The 20,856-nt window shown below is 39.4% G+C and overlaps 1 protein-coding gene across 4 annotated transcripts in view; it reads left to right on the top strand.

Moving 5' to 3' along the window:
* Positions 1-19,069, top strand: part of CSRNP3 (cysteine and serine rich nuclear protein 3) — a 179,958-nt gene extending 160,889 nt beyond the window's left edge. For all 4 annotated transcript variants that reach the window (XM_014560204.2, XM_006185829.2, XM_032479611.1 and 1 more), the window contains 2 exons: positions 6,249-6,545; positions 8,545-19,069. In XM_014560204.2, coding sequence (XP_014415690.2) covers positions 6,249-6,545; positions 8,545-9,591 — 1,344 coding nt within the window. In that variant the 3' untranslated portion in view covers positions 9,592-19,069. The remainder of the gene's footprint in view (positions 1-6,248; positions 6,546-8,544) is intronic.
* Positions 19,070-20,856: the final 1,787 nt, after the last annotated feature.

A 20,856-nucleotide genomic window follows, 5' to 3' on the forward strand; every position in this document is an offset into this window, starting at 1 on the left:
ACATGAACTCCTTGTTAACATATCTGTTCTCCCATTTCTGGTTTAAAGGCTCTTCTTTTTGATAGAGACAATGGAATCAGAATTAATAAATAGTTTGCTTTGTGTCCTTGTGTCTACCTCAGATTTTGTCTGTCAGTTATTTCCTCCTCCCTGCTGCTTCTGTACTTGCACATGTATTTTGTTGCACTTACCACATATGTCATATTTATTACATGGTCATCTCCCCAGCAGACTGTAAGCTCCTTACATGGCAGAACTGTCATATACCGGTAAACCCTGATCCCTAGCATAGCTGCTGGCATTATAGCATAATGGTTAAGGATATTCATTCGTTTAAAAAGTACTTATTAATCAATTACTGGGAGGCTGCAGTTTAACAAGGTGCTGGAGATACAGTGGTGAGCAGGACAGATGTGGTCTCTGTTCTCAGTGTATTCACATTGTAATGGGGGAGATATACATAAAACCAATCACCAGAACAAATATATTACTACAAAATTAGATAGCTAGTAAGCTATGCTGATTAAATGCAGGCCAGAGAAAGTGAATTAAAAGCCAGCTGAGAAAATTAAGAGGAACACATTGGTTCAACAGCAGCAGCTATCACTTGGGCCACCTTCTTCTGCTGGCATATCTATTAGAAAGGCCACCTCCGCAGTCCCACAAAATAGATACTCAAAGGAAATGATAAGTGGTGAGAAAGTCTTATCTTCAACTGGCTTCCTGTTTTCTTTTCTAAGTGCTTGTTCTCTGTATGAAATATATATATTATATATATATATTTATATATATATATAAAATTTCTGAATGAGATATATCTAAGGAAGCTTGTCTGCTGTCTTGCCTCCTGCCCCTCAGTGCTGAGATCAGTTCTTGGAGCATGGCTGCAGCCATATCTTTTTCTTTCCTTCAATACAGGTTTTCTATTCCTCTAAGAATTTTCACTCCAAACTGGTCTTGTGAGCCTGGCTCAAGCTTTGGGGTCAAATAGACCTGAGTTTGATTCTCAGTACAATCACTAATTATCTATATAGCTAGACTTTGGCAAATTATCTCCTCAAGGCTTCAATTTTCTCAACTATAAAAAAAAAATAACTTCCTAAGATTGTTTGTTGTGAAATTAGGTGAGATAATCAATGTAAAGTATTTAGTTCAGTACCTGGTTTTCAGTATATGATAACTTGGGTCATTCTTAACATCATTATCATTTTAATAGGCAGTAATCCATGTTTGTGAAATTCTTTTCTTCACACTTATTTCTGCTGTAATTTTTACATGTGTTAGTAACTTTGTAGTAACCAGTAGATTTTATTGCCAAGAATGCCTTTCAACCATTGAAAGGCAGTGTTTTTATTTTTGTGGGGTTTTGTTTTGTTTTTAACATTTTAGTCAATCCACATTTTTTATATTGTTTCCCTCTCCACGATCATTTTGCATTGAATTAGGTTTTTTCTAGCACTTAATTCACCAAAAAGTTAATCTCGTTGGAATTTGTAGTGGAATACATCCACTACACGATACAGCAGAAAAAAAAAAAAAGATTGAACGCTGGTTTGACAACCCCCACCCCGCACCCCCTCGCGGTACCTGACCCAGGGCAATCTGAGAATCACTGCACTGATTCTAACAGTCCTGTGTAAGGTGTTCATCCCTCGAGTGTGTTTAGATGGACAAAGGTTTTACTCTGTTGAGGTTTGGGAACTGTTTACTCAAACTTACTGATACATATTGGACAGATTTGCAAAAGTAAAATGTTTCAGTTCTATTGAAGAAAAGCTATAGTCCTTTCATTTGTAGAGTAAGTCTGGATAAGTTTACACAGTGGCTCAAGAACTAAGTCTCATCTAAGTATCACCATTAGAGCAGAGCAGGCACACACACATGTACACACACACATACACACCCCTTGAAATACTTCCAATACAGTATAAATAAATGCACATATATATGGGATAAACATAAAGATCATTAAATTGAATTATGAGTTAAGTCATTACTTATCACCTGTAAGATGGCCGAGGCAGGGGAATGGAGGAGCTACTTTGTAAAAACCTGCTTATTACCTTTTTGTTCTTTGCTTATGGACCAAGACAGGAAGGGATCCCACACAAGTTCAGCCAATCTAGATAAATTGCAGGCCAGTAAAATCATCATGCTCTGTCCCGTCTCAGGCCTTTGAAACTACTGTTGCTCAGTGTGGAATTCCTTCTGCCTCCCCCTGTTCCTCTAGCTGCCACTCCATCTTTAGATTTAAGCTTAGATGTGAAAGTCTACCCTCCTCACCCACGACAGCCCCACCTCTAGGAGCCCCTTCTACACAGTCTCCAATGCCCTGTGTCACCCCTCAGCTGGGAAATCCTTATAAACTGGATTAAAATGACTAGATTCCTCTTCTCTTTACTCTAGTCCTTTGAGATCAAGACTCATGTCTTTTGCACCTGTACACCTAGAGCCTAATACAAAATAAGCACAAAAGACTATTAAATGTACATTAAATAGATAAAAACAGTGTATCTATGTAATTACCAAGGCAGCTAACAGCACAGGCTGTAGAGTTAAATGTCTAGGATTGTGATGGGCCACACACCTCACTGCTTGTGATCTTGGACAAGTTATTTAGCATTCCTGTGCCTCAGTTTCCCCACCAGTTAAATGGATATAGTGCTAATGTCTAGTTGATGAGATTTTCGTGATGCTCAATGAGTTAATGCAGGTAAAGTGCTTGGAGTAGTGCCTGACACAGATTCAAAACTCTTGTTATTAATATTACGATTATCATCTCGTATCTGTTTCTTTCACCTCCCTTGCACCCCCACCTCCAGTCTCTCTCTTTTTCACACACTTATACACACACAGTCACACACACACACACACACACACACACACACACACACAACAAAAGCAGGTTTGAGGGGGAGAATTGTTTGGTGGTCTCCTTAAACCACATTTTTGGCAAGTTTTCTTTGAGCTCTTGGAAAGGCAACATTTTTTGGGAAAAGAACACTGAGCTAGAAATGCTCCAAGTCCAAGATTGTCTTCTGAAGAGTCTACTTCAAAGGAGAGCATTCCTTTGAATGTGCTGGTTACCCTATATGCATTTGTTTTATAAACAAAATAGCTTTTTAGACACATTGCACTTAATCCACATTATAGTCCAAGTACTGCATTAGGCACCATCAGAAACTTGGAATCTTATGTGTTTGATAAAGGGAAATGCATGCTAGAATAGGGATCATGAAATTAGATTCTATAAGCATGTCTTGGAGAGGTCACAGTTAATCTGAGCTTCATTAATGCATAAAATAAGGAGGTTGCATTTGATGAACTAACATCTGAAAATTCAATGATTTTATTTTGAGTTAGTAAAAAGACATATAAGAGTATCACTCCTGTCAAAGAGAAAAAAAATGTACAAAATAAATATTCTTGTAAAGATGGGTCATAGGGTAAAGGAGTCAGCAAAAACAAATGAGGAGATCTTGGAAGACTCCCTAGGTTTTACTGCACGAGATCTTGAGAGCATGACAAAACACGAGTTGTGGACAGAAATAGGGAGTTCTTGGACTTATTTCCCTATTGCTCTAATATAGAAAAGGGCATTTGAAAATAATGTATGTGATACTCTGATTTAAAAGAGCATTTAAGCTCAGTAGGCTTGGCCTGACTTTTAAAGGAACAAATGGGCATAGACTGGAGGAGAAGACTGGGGAGGACTTCTGAGGGGACAGCAGAGAATAGTATCTGTCAGTGGCTACATGCCAAGCCAGAAACTGAGGAGGAGGAGATAAGCCAGTTGACCAGGATGAACTAGAATATTGCCAGTCTTCGTTAGAAATGGCGGACGATATTGGGGGAGGTGAGGAGAAAACCTTTCTAGGTCACTTCAATGATAGTGTGAGATTTTGAAAATCTAGATTAGGGCCCCTGGGGGGTTTTGAACAAGAGCGAAACAGTATGCAGCTCTATGTCAAGGACTTTAAGATTCTTAAGTGAATTTTTATTTTAAAATGAAATTGTTTCTTATACTTTAAGTATATGGGAATAAGAGGTGCAGATTTTATTTCTAAGGGCACTTATATTTGGAATAAGCATCATCTGTAGTTTATTCGAGATACAGTTTTTCCTTATTAATTCTTAGATGCCAGTTGGTTATTCATGTTGCCCTAAAATTGTCATGTTTTTAAATGTTTGCTGAAATCTAGTTTTTTGTTGACTTTTAGATTTCATGTATTATATGACAGCAGCCATTTTTTTTTTTAAATCAAACCTTGTGGATATGAAATGAAGTTTTTTTGTTCTTCTTGTGACGTTACCAGTTACACAAGGGAGCATAAATATCCTAGAGCACAGAGATTAAGTAGGAAGGAAGTATTGAAATAAATCGTGCTAAGTCCTGGGTGTTCTACATAGGCTGTGGAGTCAGAAGCTTCATGAGGTTCACATAGACAAGCCAAGAATTAGTGAAAACATAATTTAAATGCCACAGAGGTGACAAGATGGAAAGGTAGCTCTTCCTGTTTGTTAATGAAGCTTTCCCTATCACAGAGGATTGAGTATATGTTAAATAATTACACACTTGAATTCCTTAGAAAATCAAATCTTTTCAAATAGAAAGATGCTTCTGCTGGCAAATAAGAATTAACAAAAATGATAACGGCAACCAATCACAATAACATCCCATTAGTAGACATCGCAGAAAAATGAAAACAGATTAACAAATACATTTATAAAAAATTGCAAGGGAGGAAAAGAATTGCAGATCACACCAAGAAACGAAACCCAATAAAAGGAAATGACCATCTTTGCGAGAACACAGATTTGAGCTATGAAATATAAACAATTTATAAATCAGTAGCCTTTGAAAATATACTTCAGGGATCCTTTGCAATATATTTTAATATACACTTGCTACTATGTTGTTTCCTCTACTTGAACGCAAAGACCAATCTTCTATTTGTTTTTCAGTATGTTCAGAGTTGTCCAGATTGGGATTTTGGGTCAGTAATAAATATTCTTATCTAAAAGTCAGACTTTTTCCTATGAAGATGAGAGAATGATGTCTGATATCACCAGAGTAATTTAACAGTTTGATAACTGAATTGTCGTTAAGATCAGAAAGCATTGTAATAATTAAAATTAATGAAATTTATGAAGTAATACATTTAAAAGTTAAAGAATCAAAATAGTTTCCCTATTTAGAACTTCCTTGAATATCCCTTACTGAATTTCTGCATTTATTCCTGTGCTGCTTCTCAAAATATATTTCTTGCTCATATTCAGAGAAAATGTCTCTTTCTAAATGCTTTTTATGAAGAAAACATACTATGTGGTGGTATAGCAGTTAAGAAGTGAAATACTGACTCAGAGTTTCCTGATGGATAAAATTAATTTAGAAAAGAAATATAAATAGAAGCAGCGTAGTCACGGGTATGAGACAGTTGTCCACATGCGCTGTTATGCAGAAGGTATTGCTTTAGGTGGTTTCCTGTGAACTCCTTTGAGGGCCGGTTCATTGTTGAGGTTGCCCATTGGTGAGAGCCTGCCGGGCTGCCCTCTGCTCCTTGTCTTACTGAGAGCACACTGACCTGACTGATGGCTTCATATCCAGCCCTCGTGGAACTTACTGTAGGGAGACCATGTTTGTAAGCCCAAAAGCACAGTGCAGCACAACTTTATTTCCTAGTACATGGTTTTTCTAGAACCCAAAAGACAGGGTTGTTATTTCAAGGACATGTTTGCTGATTTAGGTGGCAGTGGCTTCCACTAAGATGCAGTCACCTCTGAACAAGGACACATTTATTCCAGCATCAGATCTGCCCGTCACGAACTGAGTCTAAAGATAGCTTTCACTGATGGGTATCTGTAACCCTTGGCCTTTTTCACATCAGGCTGGCTAAAAGCTCCAACAACTATAGCTCCTAACATTAGGAGGTTAAGAGTTCCAATTAACAAGTCTTCTGTTACCAGTCAGTCCATTTAAGAGCCCATCATTTTGATGCCTTCACTTTCCTTCCTGTGACTTCTCAAAAGAAAACGATTTGCCTCACACACACATTTTCTTCATCCCCATGAATCATTTATTTTTGTAACTAGAAATTTTCTTCTCTTAATCTCCCTCAGCTTTCCACAAACCCTTACTGATTATGGGGACATGATGTTATGTAATAGCTTCATCCTTACCCCGTGCAAAAGTAGGGATTTCAGACCCTGCCCAGTTAAGTCTCTTGTTTGCTTTTCTGCATTTCTAGATGACAAAGAACGGCACCGTGGAATCGGAAGAAGCTAGCACTCTTACAGTGGACGACATTTCTGATGATGATATTGATTTAGACAACACAGAAGTAGATGAGTACTTCTTTTTACAACCCCTGCCAACAAAAAAACGGAGAGCCCTGCTGCGGGCCTCTGGAGTGAAAAAGATTGATGTGGAGGAAAAGCACGAGCTGCGAGCCATCCGCCTGTCTCGAGAGGACTGTGGCTGTGACTGCCGGGTGTTCTGTGATCCAGAAACGTGTACCTGCAGCCTGGCAGGCATTAAGTGTCAGGTAAGGACCAGGATTTCGGGGAATCCAAAGACGAGACATTATACACCATCCCCTAAAGAGGTGGTTGTGTTACATATAATGAAGTTTCTCACCCATAGAAGAAAACTATGGGGTATGTGATTCAAGAAGAGAGAAATGCCAACTCAAGGGCATTTATGGATATTCATAATATGCTTATTATATAAGATATAGTGTGAAAGGCAATCCAAGCTGCAGTTGTCAGTTGAAATTTTTTCCTCTTCAATTCATTTATTATATTACCTTATTTTGGCTTTTTACAAGCATTCAGAGAGATCATGACATCCCTAACATTTGAGTTTGTACTTTCTGATCCATCCATGGGGTATAAGATGATGGCTGGCTAGAGGTAGTGTAGACTAGCGGGAAAACTACTAGCCCGGGACATAAGAAAACTGAGTTCTCCTCCTGACTCTGCTTTTTACCGCTCTGTGAAGTTGACAAGTCAGGTAAATTTTCTGGGTTCAGTTTTCCAATCTTTAAAATGAACGGGCTGGACTGCATCAGGGGTTGGCAAATTAAAACTCACAGGTCAAATCTGGCCTGCCACCTTTTTTGTAAGTGAAGTTTTACAGAAGCACAGCCATGTTTTTGTTTGTTTGTTCTGTTTGTTTGCGTGTTGCCTGTGACTGCTTTCACACTTCTGCGGCTGAGTTGAGCCGTTGCCACAGAGGCTGTATGGCCCACAAAGCCCCAAATATTTACTCTCTGGCCCTTAAAAAAAAAAAAAAAAGAGTTTACCAACCCCTGGACTAGATGATTCCTAGGTCCTTGCCCATCTGTGATATCATTGGTGCTCCATGATTATTTAGGTGTTGTTATTTATGCAGAAACAACCTTTTCAATAAGAGCCCCTTAGGCAGACAAAAAGAGAGGACAGTTCTTATCAGTTGAGCAGTTGCTTGAGGTGGATTCACAGAAAAGGGCTTCATGAGTAAGAAGCACCTATGGATTCTGGCTCTGACCCTAGTTTTTGTTGGGACCAGGATAACTGTGGAATCTGCCTTCTCCTCTGTAGCATGGGAAGTTCCCTGCGCTGGGGTGATGTGGCAGGAAAGGGCAAGTTCTCTATGGTTGCCTGTGCTCTGGTCGCATTCAGGTCAGTTTGTGGCATCTGAGGCAATTAGCAAATGTCGTAGGAGTTCGTCAGATTGCCCAGAATTCCACTCTCCACCTGTGTGAAGAGCTCAGCACTTGCTGAGCCCAGTCACTCTATCTACAGAGTCCAGTCCCTCAAACAGTCGTAGGCTATAGACTAGATGAACATCCCTCGAGAAGCTTGTAGTCTAAGGGAGGGGGCGGGGGGAGAGCCGGCAGCTAAACACACGAGGCCACCGGTCACAGTCACCAGTGTGCGTACCCACCACGGCCCTGCAGTACACATACGTGCATCAGGTACCAAGGATCCAAAGGAATGAGAGGGGAACCAATGGGAGTGGATTATCAGGCTGCCTGACACCAAGTGGTATCCATTTGGACTCCTCTGGCAGAGAAGTTCATTTTATAATAAGCGAAGAGAAAGATTCATATCTAGTATGAGGAATGTCATGTAATTTAGATTAAAATTAGCAGGTGGAGATGAGGGCAGTAAGTTTTTTAAAATTAGGCATGTGAGCTGGTATGCAGCAGGGTTTTAAAGGGAGCTTTGGGGAAAAGACAGAAGCATTGGAAAAAACGGGAGCAAAATTAATGGGATGGAGAGGAGCGGGCAAAAGTGGAAATGGAGATAAGTGAAGAAAGCACAGGAGGGATGAATGAACTAAAACTACATACCGTAACTCATTTTTATTTTGAATATAGGTGAACTCTTACGTTTTAAGCCTTCTCTTACCCTTTTTGTTCCTGTTTGCAGTTTGATTGTCATTTGTTCTGGCCTAATTGGGTTGCAGTCCTCCCAGATTCAAAGGGGTTGCCATGAGGTCCTGGATTTTAATTTGGTGTGTGAGAGTTCCCGGGGGCTAATCTGTGTTCTCCTCCCAAGGTGGATCGAATGTCTTTCCCGTGTGGGTGCACGAAAGAAGGATGTAGTAACACAGCAGGTAGAATTGAATTTAATCCTATCCGTGTCCGGACTCACTTTTTGCACACAATCATGAAGCTTGAACTGGAGAAAAACCGAGAGCAGCAGATCCCCACGCTGAACGGCTGTCACGGTGAGATAAGGGCCCACAGCAGCTCCATGGGCCCCGTCGCTCACTCCGTGGAATATTCTATCGCTGACAATTTTGAGATTGAAACTGAGCCCCAGGCTGCCGTGCTGCACCTGCAGTCGGCTGAGGAGCTAGACTGCCAAGGGGAGGAGGAGGAGGAAGAGGAGGAGGAGGAGGACGGCAGCAGCTTCTGCAGCGGGGTCACCGATTCCAGCACGCAGAGCTTGGCCCCGAGCGAGTCAGATGAGGAAGAGGAAGAGGAGGAGGAGGAGGAGGACGATGAGAAAGGGGACAGCTTCGTGGAAGGTTTGGGGCCCCACGCCGAAGTTGTCCCTCTTCCTTCCGTCCTTTGTTACTCAGATGGCACTGCCGTCCACGAAAGCCACGCGAAAAATGCGTCCTTTTATGCCAACTCTTCCACCCTGTATTACCAAATAGATAGCCACATTCCTGGAGCACCTAGCCCAATCTCCGAGAACTACTCGGAACGAGACACTGTCAAGAATGGTACCCTCTCGCTGGTGCCTTACACCATGACCCCGGAGCAATTCGCCGACTATGCCCGCCAAGCCGAAGAAGCCTACAGCACCGCCCACTACCCAGCCACCAACCCCTCGGTCATCGTCTGCTGCTCCTCGGCGGAGAATGACAGCGGTGTGCCCTGCAATAGCTTATATCCCGAACACAGGTCCAGTCACCCCCAAGTGGAATTTCACTCCTACTTGAAAGGCCCCTCCCCGGAAGGGTTTGTCTCAACGTTAAACGGTGACAGTCACATTTCAGAGCATCCTGCTGAAAATTCTTTGAGCCTTGCAGAAAAGAGCAGATTGCACGAAGAGTGCATCAAATCACCCGTGGTGGAGACTGTCCCTGTTTAGTAGCTCAACTTATTACCAGTACCGACTGGTCTCCTATTTAAAGCACTGTATTTAATTGGATTTCCTGGGCTCATCATTGTGTAAACTGAGGACCAAGAGAACTTGGACTGTGGTGAATCTTCCAGACTGTATTTTGTTTTCTCCTTTCTAGCTGTGTGACTGTGCCATTGCACAAATCAGTCTCTATGAGGATTTTAAACGATTTCAGACTGTTTTGATAGAAAAATGCTAATTTTAAAAAAGCATATCTCACAGTTGCCTACCTGTCAAACTGTGTGAAACCTGCCAAGCTGTGTCGATCAGAGCTCCAAGTTTTGGATTATCGGGCCTGTGCAAGATTGTTAACTAAGACTGGGAAATGATAAGATTTAGAGTCCTAATTTTCAATATATCTGAAGATGATGGTGACTTTTTAATGTAAAAGTAACTATTGTAAGAAAAAGATTTAATCGTTCCATGTGTATTTTATTTATGGTAGTTAGAAGTCATGTTTTGATGAAAATGAACAGCAGCATGTTCTTTTAAGCTGAAGATGCCTAGTTAGCACCACCGAGCATGCCCACATGGACTGCCTCTGGAATCCATTCACGTTTTTATGATCATAACTGATCAGATTTGCAAATAGTTTCTTAAGGGTGAAATAGGCCTATTTTTGCTATTTTGGACAAATAAATGAGTCTATATGAGCAGGTCCTTACACAGTTTTCTCTAAAGTTAAGAGTTAGGACAATCCTCTGGTGAGGGTCGAGTTCACTGCCCTCCCTCAGCTGACTGCAGAGATGGAGGTAAAAGGAATTGCCTTTCTTTTGTAAACAGCATCCTCTTGGTTCTTAGCTGGGACAGCACCTTCAAACTCTACTCCCCTACGTCAAAATGCACTTTAGTGCCCCTTCATGGTACCTTTTGAGGGGTGGGGACTGAGAACTCTTTGAAATGAAAAATTAAAAAAAGTTTTTTTTAAATCTGTAACTATTATAAGATTTATAGAATTAAATAGAGGAATCATCCAATGATACTTTATGAAGGAAAAATGACCTGTTTTCCTTCGCCACTCTGAAGACCTAACTTGGTAACAGCAGAGGAGGCTGAGGAAACGTGGAAGAGACACAGCCTCAGCAACCAGCCTTTTCTACAGCATGATCAATCCATCTCTACAAAGTGAGTGTGTAACGAAATTTCCCCTTAGGCACTAGCTGATTGAAAGGGGGCCTCTACCCAGATACTCAACTAGGCCTTACTTTTCTGAAGCATTTCGATTTCCCTTGCCTGGGACAATTAGCAGAACAGTCCAGAATGCATTGAATACTTCCTAATTACCTCACGTTCTCTTATTAAAGGGGACAGATAGAAATAAAACATGCACTCCCCACCCTTAGATTATCTGCACTTGGTTTGTCAGAGGACTTCTAAGATCCCGTTTCCCTGTAAATTAATTTAGGTAACTAAATAGTGTGTTCTACCTTTTTTTTTCCCCCAATGCAATATGACTATGCTAAATCTGTTTCATTATTTTTGACCTTCTATTGTTATATCATTTCACATTTTATGCCTCTTTGAAATGTGGACATGCCTTGCTATTCGGTGACTGCATCACTACGTATTTTTATGTCTTTTAGACTTGGATGTTTAGAAATGTGGATACAAATATATTGTAGATCTCAAGTTCTTAAAAAAAACACTATTTTATTTAATTGAACTTAAAGATGTTTGATCTAGAGAATGTCCTCCAATGGAAAAGTTTCTACTAAAACTTGATTTGGGGAAAACATGTTTACTTGGCAGCTCTTCCACTGTGCAGCCGGTTCCTGCCCCTGCCCGACCCCACACTTGGGCCAAATTTATAACCGTTTAGTATTAAGGTTAAAGCAGCTTTGGGTTTGTCCTTCTAGAGGGAGCAGTAATGAGGGCAGGGATGTTCCTTTTGAATGACAAGTCCTTTGGGCTAATCAGATTGAGGTTTTGCTCCAATCTCAGTAGTATATCGCTTGTTGTCTACAAAGTTACAGTTTTTAGTGTTTGATCTCCAAATTTTCTTCCCCTGGCATTACAACCTAAATAGCACAGGCCCAAAGAGAAAACGACAAGAGGCCATTGTTACTTCATTCAAGCACGTGAGAGAGCAGTGCATGCGGTACTGGCTGGGCTGTTACAAGTCCTTGGGGCAGTTCCTGTGGAGCACTCAGCTTGCTCCTGGAGCGCAGTGTGGCAGAGTAGGGCAGAGGTGGCTCTGGCTGGGCAGAGTTGAAGGGTAGAATGCCAGTCTGGATTCTGAAAGGATAGATACTTAATTTAGTTCAGATTTGTTTTCACAAGAAAGTTGATGCCTACTTGTTTATGTTTGGCTGGTGGGGTCTCTGTTTTGAGGCTTTATTTCCTAAAGGATGCTTAACCTAGAAACAGGCAAACAAACAAAAACAGAACTTTTTTCCCCTAACTGTTCAACTGGGGTTGAAAGGCACTGCTATACAGTTGATTAACCTTGCAGCCACGACAGCTTCCATTCCAATGTTCTTATACATAACTTAGCCCCTAAATATCTCCCACAAACTACATATACAGATTACCTATTAAAACACCCCCACCAATCACACATGCGCACACAACAGATGTATAACACACACCGAAGAATGAGAGATTTGAGGCAATGGCCAATAACGGGTACTGAATTTTTCCCAGCCTAGAATCTAGTTGTGTTTTATGATCTAAAAATGTGGTCTAGAAATGAAGATCATTTTTAAAGACGTAGTTTTAAAATATTAGGTCAAAGTTGCAAATAATACTACTGGTAGAATCACTTCATTGTTACTTCCTTTCCCAGAAAAGCTGAGACAGCACAGTGTGCCATTTGACTTTTTTTTTCCATTAATAGGCCTTCTATTCAACAAAAAAATGCCCACATGCCAGGAAAGCATTACAGTTTTTCTAAGCTTTTTAAAATGGGGATCAAGCTAGATGCAGCCTATGGACACTTAGGATCTTTATACCAATACACAATAGCCTGACCTGCAGCTGTTATATTGCCCCATAGTATAGCTAGCCAAATTATAGTCTTTTTGGCACACAGCTTTTTAGTCATTCACCGTCAGTGGCAAAGCTTCCTGCTTTGGTCCCTGTTGTTTTAGCACCAGCCCCTCTACCTTTTATTAGGGCTTAATTCCCAGTTATAATCCAGGCCAAATTGATTTGCAAGTCAAGTGGCTGGAGCAGCTTGCATATCCTTTGTCATTCTAGGTTTCTTTTGGGAGAAAGAAGTCAATGAAAGAGATTTACTTAAAGTTTTTTTTCCCCCCATCTCTTGATCATTAAGACATTAGTAAAAATCCCTTTGTCTCCTGTCTTTTGGTTAATTGAATAATATGCTTACTTCTCAAAAGCCAGTCTATTCTGTGTGATGAAAATATATTTTTCCCAGAGTGCCAATCACATATAAATGTGAAATGAACACTTATCAATTAATTTTATTATTAAAAATCTTCACAATCATATATGGCCTAGTAATACCTCCCCCAATAAAAAACTATGAATTACAGAAAACTGGCCACAAATTAATCAAGAAACAAGGAGATTACAAGTGATTATGTTCTTGAAAATTTTATACCCTAAAAGATTACTTCTAGGCAAAATTCTGGTTTGGTTATTAAACAGGAAAATGTATCGTGATTAATTTCAAATAAATTGCTGTATCACTGATTTTTTGGTTAAACTTATGAGATTGTTGTACAAGTTAAAGTCCTTTGGTCTTGATAGTTAGGATTTATTAAATATCACTTCTTTCTTCTAGCAAATATTTATTAAATACTTACAATGATAGGGGAACTGTCCTAGGTGGTTAAAAAGAGGAGGAAAACACTACTTATTCTAAGGGATTATGATGACGATGAAGAGTAACATGAAATAATCAAGCCTCATTATAATCCATTTAATTTGTGATGTTATAACATGATATTAGAAAAAGTGACGTCAATTCTTGTCTAATTATATGTAAACTACAACTAAAAAGACACTTCCTTTGCCTAAAGTAATGGAACTCACTGGATCCTCCTTCTGGCCTCTCTCTCTCTGTATCTGAAATTTATGAATTAAATCTGGACTCAGCTAGAAGAACTGAATCCAATGAAAAAGAGATTGTCCAGATAATTGCTTCTTCAGTGTTAGGCCTATGTAAGTGATGCTAAATTTATACCAGCAAACTCCTACCCGACAGTTTCAGAGACAGGTTGACTCACATATAACCCAGGAAACATTCCAGGAAAGCTTTGAAGCTATAATGTGGAACACCATCACTCTTGCTTTTGTTTATAAACAGCCTATCAAAATAGCAAAGCCTGAGTTCCAGGTTCCAAAGACATTGCCTTGCAGCTTGTAGCAAACAGAGAGGTCATTCGGCACCCTCACTTTTACCTGGCATGACAAACCATTGATTAGCAGGTGGAAAATTGACATCCTCAAACGTCGAAAGACTGCCTTTTTCAGAGGTGCCATGAGCCTTCGTTTCTCCAAATCTGACTTGCTCTTTCTCTTTAAAATGGCACCTGCTCCTGATCTGGAAGAGAGTATAGAGTATCACTATTGTAGTCAGTGGATAAAATACCAACCTGAAATGGGAAGTACCTTTGTGCTTTCAAGGCAAGACTTAAGTATAATTTGAAGCTGAAACTATCTGTGTATCCTTACCACAACCACCACCAAAAGCTTAAAGCCTTAACTCTTAATTTTAACACAGATTTGCAACTACTGATGACATTATTCTTCCTGAGATCTGCTAACTTGTGCTGGGGTAACTTAAATGCCTAAGCCAAATGCCACAGCTTTGCACCAATAGCACAGCTTATCAGATGTTTTCTGTAGTATTAAAGAATTTAATTGACTTAATTTAACTGAATATCAGCGATTTGAAAAATTCACTAGAATTTTAGAAGTGTCAGGGTTGGGCAAGGATGTAATATAAGCTTAATAAGTTGTGGTGTCTCCTGGGACCCATAAAGTTTCACGAAAGCTGAAAAACTAGAATTTTATAATGCTGGAAGAACTAAATTCACAAATGGCAGCCCAAAACCCGCAAGGGTCAGTTACAGTGTGCATACCTTCACAGCCCTGTTGTTCACATCTGCAGTGCACCATCCCCATCAGTTATCCCTTACCATCTAAAAATCATTTGATGCTTTTAAAAACACAGGGCTACAGCATGCTAAAGAAACTATTTTAAAGATTTAAACACATTTTGTATTAAAAAGACAGATAGACTTGTCAAAAGTAATGAATATGGAAATGAAAGACTATTTTGCCTGCCAAATCTGAACATTCAATGTGACTGTTTAAAAAATCACTTCTAAGTTTTATTTCAACTCCTCTCATAGAAAGGGGAACATGAGACTCCCCCTTTCTAACCAATGCAGGTGTTTTTTTTTTTCTCCTTTCTTATCAGAAGTCCAAACTCAAAAGCTTGATATGACTTGGGTTGTACTTGGTGAGTAGCCCTGGCGTTAGTTTAATTTGTGCTGTCTGGATAGTAAGTGTAATAATGCCTTGAGTTATGTGTCTTGACAGTGGGGATTCAGACAGAATGATGGGAAGCAGGAAGATACAACCAGATTCAAAGCCTAAACCAGTGTGGTTTTTTTATATGCAATTTTTGTAATCTAATTAACGTATATCCCAGGATTTTAGTACAATACAGGTATTTGTTACATTCATGGAAAATGCATTTCAAAGAATTTAAGTCAGATTGTTGACTACTTTCTTTCACTTATGATAAATATACCACTAGACAGGGTAATTGTTTGTACTTGGTACTTTACACTTGGTTATAATTCAAGAGAAGCTAACTCTAGTGTGTCATTTGATTTCATCTCATAAAAGTTCCTGGCAGAACTAAAGTTTCAAAAGAATATGATAGAATTTATTTGGGACACTATTTGTATTCAACATGCTAGTGGTGCCAAGCATTACTCATAACCATGGTGATGGTCAAGTCAGCTCAGTGACTCTTATTTTTAGTGACATGTGTGAGACCATTTAAATATTTTTAAGATAATGTATATTGATTAGGAGGGTTTAGGAGAAAACAAATTTATGGTAGAAATTAGCTTTGCCTTTGTCTACCTTAATTTATGTGACCTGTTTGAATGGTTTTAGTTGTAACTATGGAATTCTTTGTGAGGTATTCCTCTACTTTCTCTTGTGGCTTTCTCACAGTTCCTTTTATCTGGCCTAGCAGTATCCTGCAAGTTATTTATTAATGAGTATTTGGAAGGAAACTGATTTGGAAAATATCTCTTTATAAATTATCCTAATAGCTTCATTCACCAGAGATCTTCATCAAGTCCTAACACCACTCTTAGGTAAGACCTGAACCCCCTTGTCAGGGGTGTGGACTCCTCACATGCTTTTACTGTTGTCTCTAAGTAGGGAACCTATAAAAATGAGATTGAAATTTCTAAATCTGTAGCATATTTATACTATTTTGTTTTGCTCCTCCTTTTTATATTAGCCACCAAGCTTTCCTCCTTAGCTATAAGTAAAGCCCCGTCCTTAAAGAAAATCCAAAGATCTATATACCATTTTGAAATGACACTTAAATATGAAAGAGAATGAAGAAATGAAATAAAATCCAAATCTGAATCCTCCTAAAGAGGAAAAACCTAAATACCTAAACCTAGAAAATAAATTGCTTGCAGTTAGTATTGTTTTTTTTTTTAATTTAGTGTTGATCCTTGGATGGATTAATAATACCTAAGTGATATCTAAACTTGATGGATTTTACATTTTAGTAGTTGGCAAAGTCATTTCCTTTGTACCATAATCAAATAGGGTCCACTGTCAAAGGTTACTGTCTGAATCTTGATTCATTAGGCACTAGTCATGCCAAACAGGTATCTCAGAATTGCTTAATCTTTTCAAAGATACTCATAATGGCCAACTGTGTGTGAATAATGGAAAGTTTGAGATTCTTCTGTATTCTTCAAATTTTATAGCCCTGAGACTAGAAAAGATCTCCAGAGGTCATCTGGTTCATCCATCTACCTCCAGGGAGGACTGTCACTCAGGCATGCTCTACAGAATAGATACTCATCTGTTCTTAACATCTCTAGGGAAGGCGGTTTCCTTGGCAACACAGTCCAGTTCTCTTAGTTTTTTTCTCACAATAAGAAAATATCTTGGCTAGTCTTTGTGAGCTAGGCACCTGGCAACAGTTGTGGTGATTTGGGTCATTGTATTGGGGGGCTCAAAGAAAGTTGGGTTTCCCCTGTCTTTGATGTTTGTTACATTTGATAATTCCTTAAGTCTCCTAAGATATGAGAGTTTAAAAAATAAAGATATGGGTATTGAGACAATACTCAGTAACTTGACCTCCTCTCAACAAATATGACTGTAGTTTTTTGTTTGGTTGGTGTTGGTTTGGTTTTTTTTTTTGTTTTGTTTTGTTTTTGCTTTTTTTACCATTGCTATGATGTCAGGAAAAGTGACTGTTTCAGATTCCCAGGGACAAACATCAGCATGAGGATCAAGTGAATCAACTTTCAAACTGTCCAATTTTCTGAGAAGTTACAGTTATAAGAAGTGAGCATCTTCTAACTTCTTGCTTCTAAATAAGTACCTTCTCATTAATCTTACTCTACCCTTAAATGACAAATGAGAATCTCAAGTTTTTCCACTTTTTCTGGGGAAGACGTGAACTGTTGTGGAGAGTCTGGTGTGGAATAGAAAGACTCCAGAGAATTACTCAGCCACCATGTGACCCCAGCCTTTGCTCCATGTTATCCAAACAGTGGCTGCTTGTCTTCTCAGGGATCAGCAAAATGATTTAAGACTTTGTCACCTTGAAAACGGAAGGAGGAGTTCGGGAGGGTGGTGATTTTTCTCTGATGACATCACTTGGCCCCAACACCCTCTGCAGAGAGCCTTTTCTGTTCGCTCAGAGTTGCCTCCAACTCAGAGTCAGAACTCACCGAAGATGAGGAGCACCCCTCAAAACCAGTGTTTCCTTTATCCATGGGATTTTTTTCAATCTAGGTACAACTGCTTATCTCCCCCAACTTCACATGCGCTTGTGAATTGACGGCCACATCAGTGTGGTTGCTCCCTACAAACAACCATTAGGGGAAATAACCCTTTTTGCTTTAAAAAAAAAAAAAAAAAAGGCTATAGAATGCTTGTGTAAAGAATGTTGAATCATTTGGCCCATGTTTTAATTGACTCTAGACACTTCTATGGAAATAAGTCTGAGGCGTAGTTTGTGAAACATGTTTCCAAAGTGTGTGATGTAAAATAAACGCTAGACCTTTACAGTACAGAAATAGATTAAAAAAAACCTGTAGATTACAACTCTGTTCCTAAGAACCTCAGCCTTTATTGTGTCTTAGTAAAGTTGATCTGCTTCTGTTTTAGTTAATTGCATTTCTGGTGTAATAGCCTCTTAAGCTAGAACTATTAATACATATGTGCTGGTTAATGCCTGTTAATGCAGAAAATGGCACTTTGTTATTTCAATGTGTTTCCCTTAATGTCACAGGGTATAAAAATTAGATAGGAAAAGGTCATTTGACATTGGTCAAAACTGCATTTTCCCCATTTAAAATATACATGTATAATTGGTTACATAGACACATATCACCTTTTGCAGTATCTTTATCTTGGTCATAGTCCTTAGACATCAACTGTGTCTCCACTTTCCTGCTGCCATAGAAATTTGGCATATTTGCAAATTCTGGTGAAATGTAGTGAGCTGAATTTAATGGCTGATCAAATGATCCAAAGCACTTGGGTGTTATTCTTCAGTCTCAGTTGAACCATTCAGACATTGAGAATGGTCTTTACACAAGGGAAGTCTTTTGTGGGTTTTTTGTTTTGTTGTTTTGTCTTTTGGATTTTGCTGGCAAGACAAAAAAAGTAATTTAAAAACAGTGAGATCAATTCACTGTAATGTTTTTGTAACATTGTGATTGGTTTTATCTTTTAGTTGATTTCTGTTATTACTTTGACTCAATTTCAACAGTATTTCCATATTTTATTACTGATATGTTCAATCTTACTACTTAGAGAGGTTGAAAGGGAAGAAAATCAAACTGCAATTCATACATAAGTTCACTTTACACTAAGATGTCATGTTGTTTGTCACATAGTTTCCAGATTGATTTCTCTTGTGTATAAGTTATAACATCAAAGATGCCAAAGGGTATATAAAATAAGCTACAATAATATTCAACAGAACTTAACCTGGACCTTATGTTGTAATAATTTATTCATATTAGCTGTAGTCTTCTGTATTTATATTTTCAGTATTTATTATAATTGACATGGAAATTTGTGTATTTATTGTGGCTTTTTATTGCAGTCTGTATATATATATATATATATAAAACAAATAAGCATTTTTAAGTCTTATCCTTAAGTTTCTTTTATTAGTGGCACTTGTATTATGCTGTACTTTTTATTATATATTGTACAATACCTTGTCCATTTGTTTGCAGCAGAGTAAAACCGGTTTCTAAGTTGTTTCTGCTGTTGCATTTTTGTTGCATTTTGTGTAAATCCTTTGTTCTCAACATCCTGAGCTGTCACATACACACAGGAATACCTCCCTCCTTCTGTGTAACAGATACTTCCCTGAAAAGCTGTGAAGCCAGTTCCTGTGAAATAGCTCATTATGTAATCATCTCAAAGATGTGCTAACTTTATTATGATTGATCTCTAAGTGGAGATTTTTAATAACATTATCTTCCTCTAGTCACCCCTTTCATCAAGTTAATACATGTAAACAACTACTCCCTTTATGGGATGCCGAGAACAGAAAATGTGTCTTGTTACTTTCTGTTTTCTCAGCATCCAGCTTAGTGCCTAGAACATATTAGATGCTTAAAATATGTTTACTGGTGTATGTGCAGTACAGAAATCAGTGTGCATTTGCAGGGGTTCAGACGAGGGAAGGCTGGCTGGTGAAAGGGTGAAGATGGTGTCAGATTCAGGGCGAGAGAGAAAGTCAGTTGGTAGGGGACATTCCGTATTCCACATGTGCAACAGCTTCAGGAAAAGTTGAGTCAGGACAAATCATCCCCTTCTGTGCGAGGCAGAAGGACGTTTCTAAAAGCAAATGACTTACCTTCCAGAACAAATGAGCAATCAGAGGAGGAGAATCGATTCAGAGATTGCAAAGCTCGGAAGATCAGTTTAGAGAGTGGGACGTGTTTTCTTGGGGAAATGGAGAAATCCTGAAGGTGTTGGAAGAGAAAGTTCAACCTAATAAGAGTGATGTTCAGTGGTGTGGAATCAGAGTGGTTGCAGGACACAGACAGTTTGGAAGATGAGAATGCCAAGGTAAAAGTCTTCCTTCCTCATGGCTACTGCCATCACTCCTTCAGAAATCATTTTCAAGAACCTACTTTGTTTAGGACACTGTGCCGGAGAACCATGGATGCAGCAATGAGCAAGACAGGCAGGTCCCCTCCAGACAAACAAGGATGAGGTCGAGATGATTATGGCAAAGAAAAGGTTGGTCATTTGAAGGCCTACTTAGGTGTGAGGCACTGAGTAGCAAAAAGATGATGAGCTTAAAATACTGCAGGTGGAGTATGGGGAAGGATTTAAGAAAAAAAGATGTATCTTTAGCAGAAATTAGGATGATTCAGGAGGAAGAGATGTGTTCATTTTGGACATTGAATTGTTGCTGAAATACGCAGATGCGGACAAGGGAGAAATCAAGCTACAATGCAACAAAGCCCTGGCCGGCCGGCCCCACTAGGGTGCTCAGGAGCATAAGGGGTTCCTCTGAGCCTGGGGGCTGAAAATGGCTAGGCCTTTATAGCCACTCCACAATCGGTCACTAGATGTGGTCCTGCCCCCAGGAAGGGGCTGCTCTGAGGCAAGCTGGTGCTCTGTCGTAGAAGAAATACCTGAGAAGGGCCCAAAGCTGGAGGCTGTGTGCTGAGAGCATGCTCAGAAGCTGGGAAACTCCTTCCTTGAAGGAGAACCCTTGAAGGCTACCACTTGGTTGAATTTGCAGTAATCCACCCTCATTCTCCAGGATCCATCTGCATTCTGCCGGGACTAAGGTGACTTAAATGGAGATATGACGGGTCCTCCACCCCTGCATCCTTTAAGTCCTTAAGGGTGCAGTAACTGAGCAGGACCCTATGGGGCCTTCCCAGGACAGACCCCTCCCCCATTTCCTCTGCTGTAGCTCCCCTGTGCAGTGCCCAGGTAATAATATCTCACGCATATTTCTTGAGTTTTTCAGGTGCTAAAAACCGCCACCAAATGGAATAAATT

This window comes from Camelus ferus, chromosome 5 (genome assembly GCF_009834535.1).
Source record: "Camelus ferus isolate YT-003-E chromosome 5, BCGSAC_Cfer_1.0, whole genome shotgun sequence".
NCBI classification, from domain to species: domain Eukaryota; kingdom Metazoa; phylum Chordata; class Mammalia; order Artiodactyla; family Camelidae; genus Camelus; species Camelus ferus.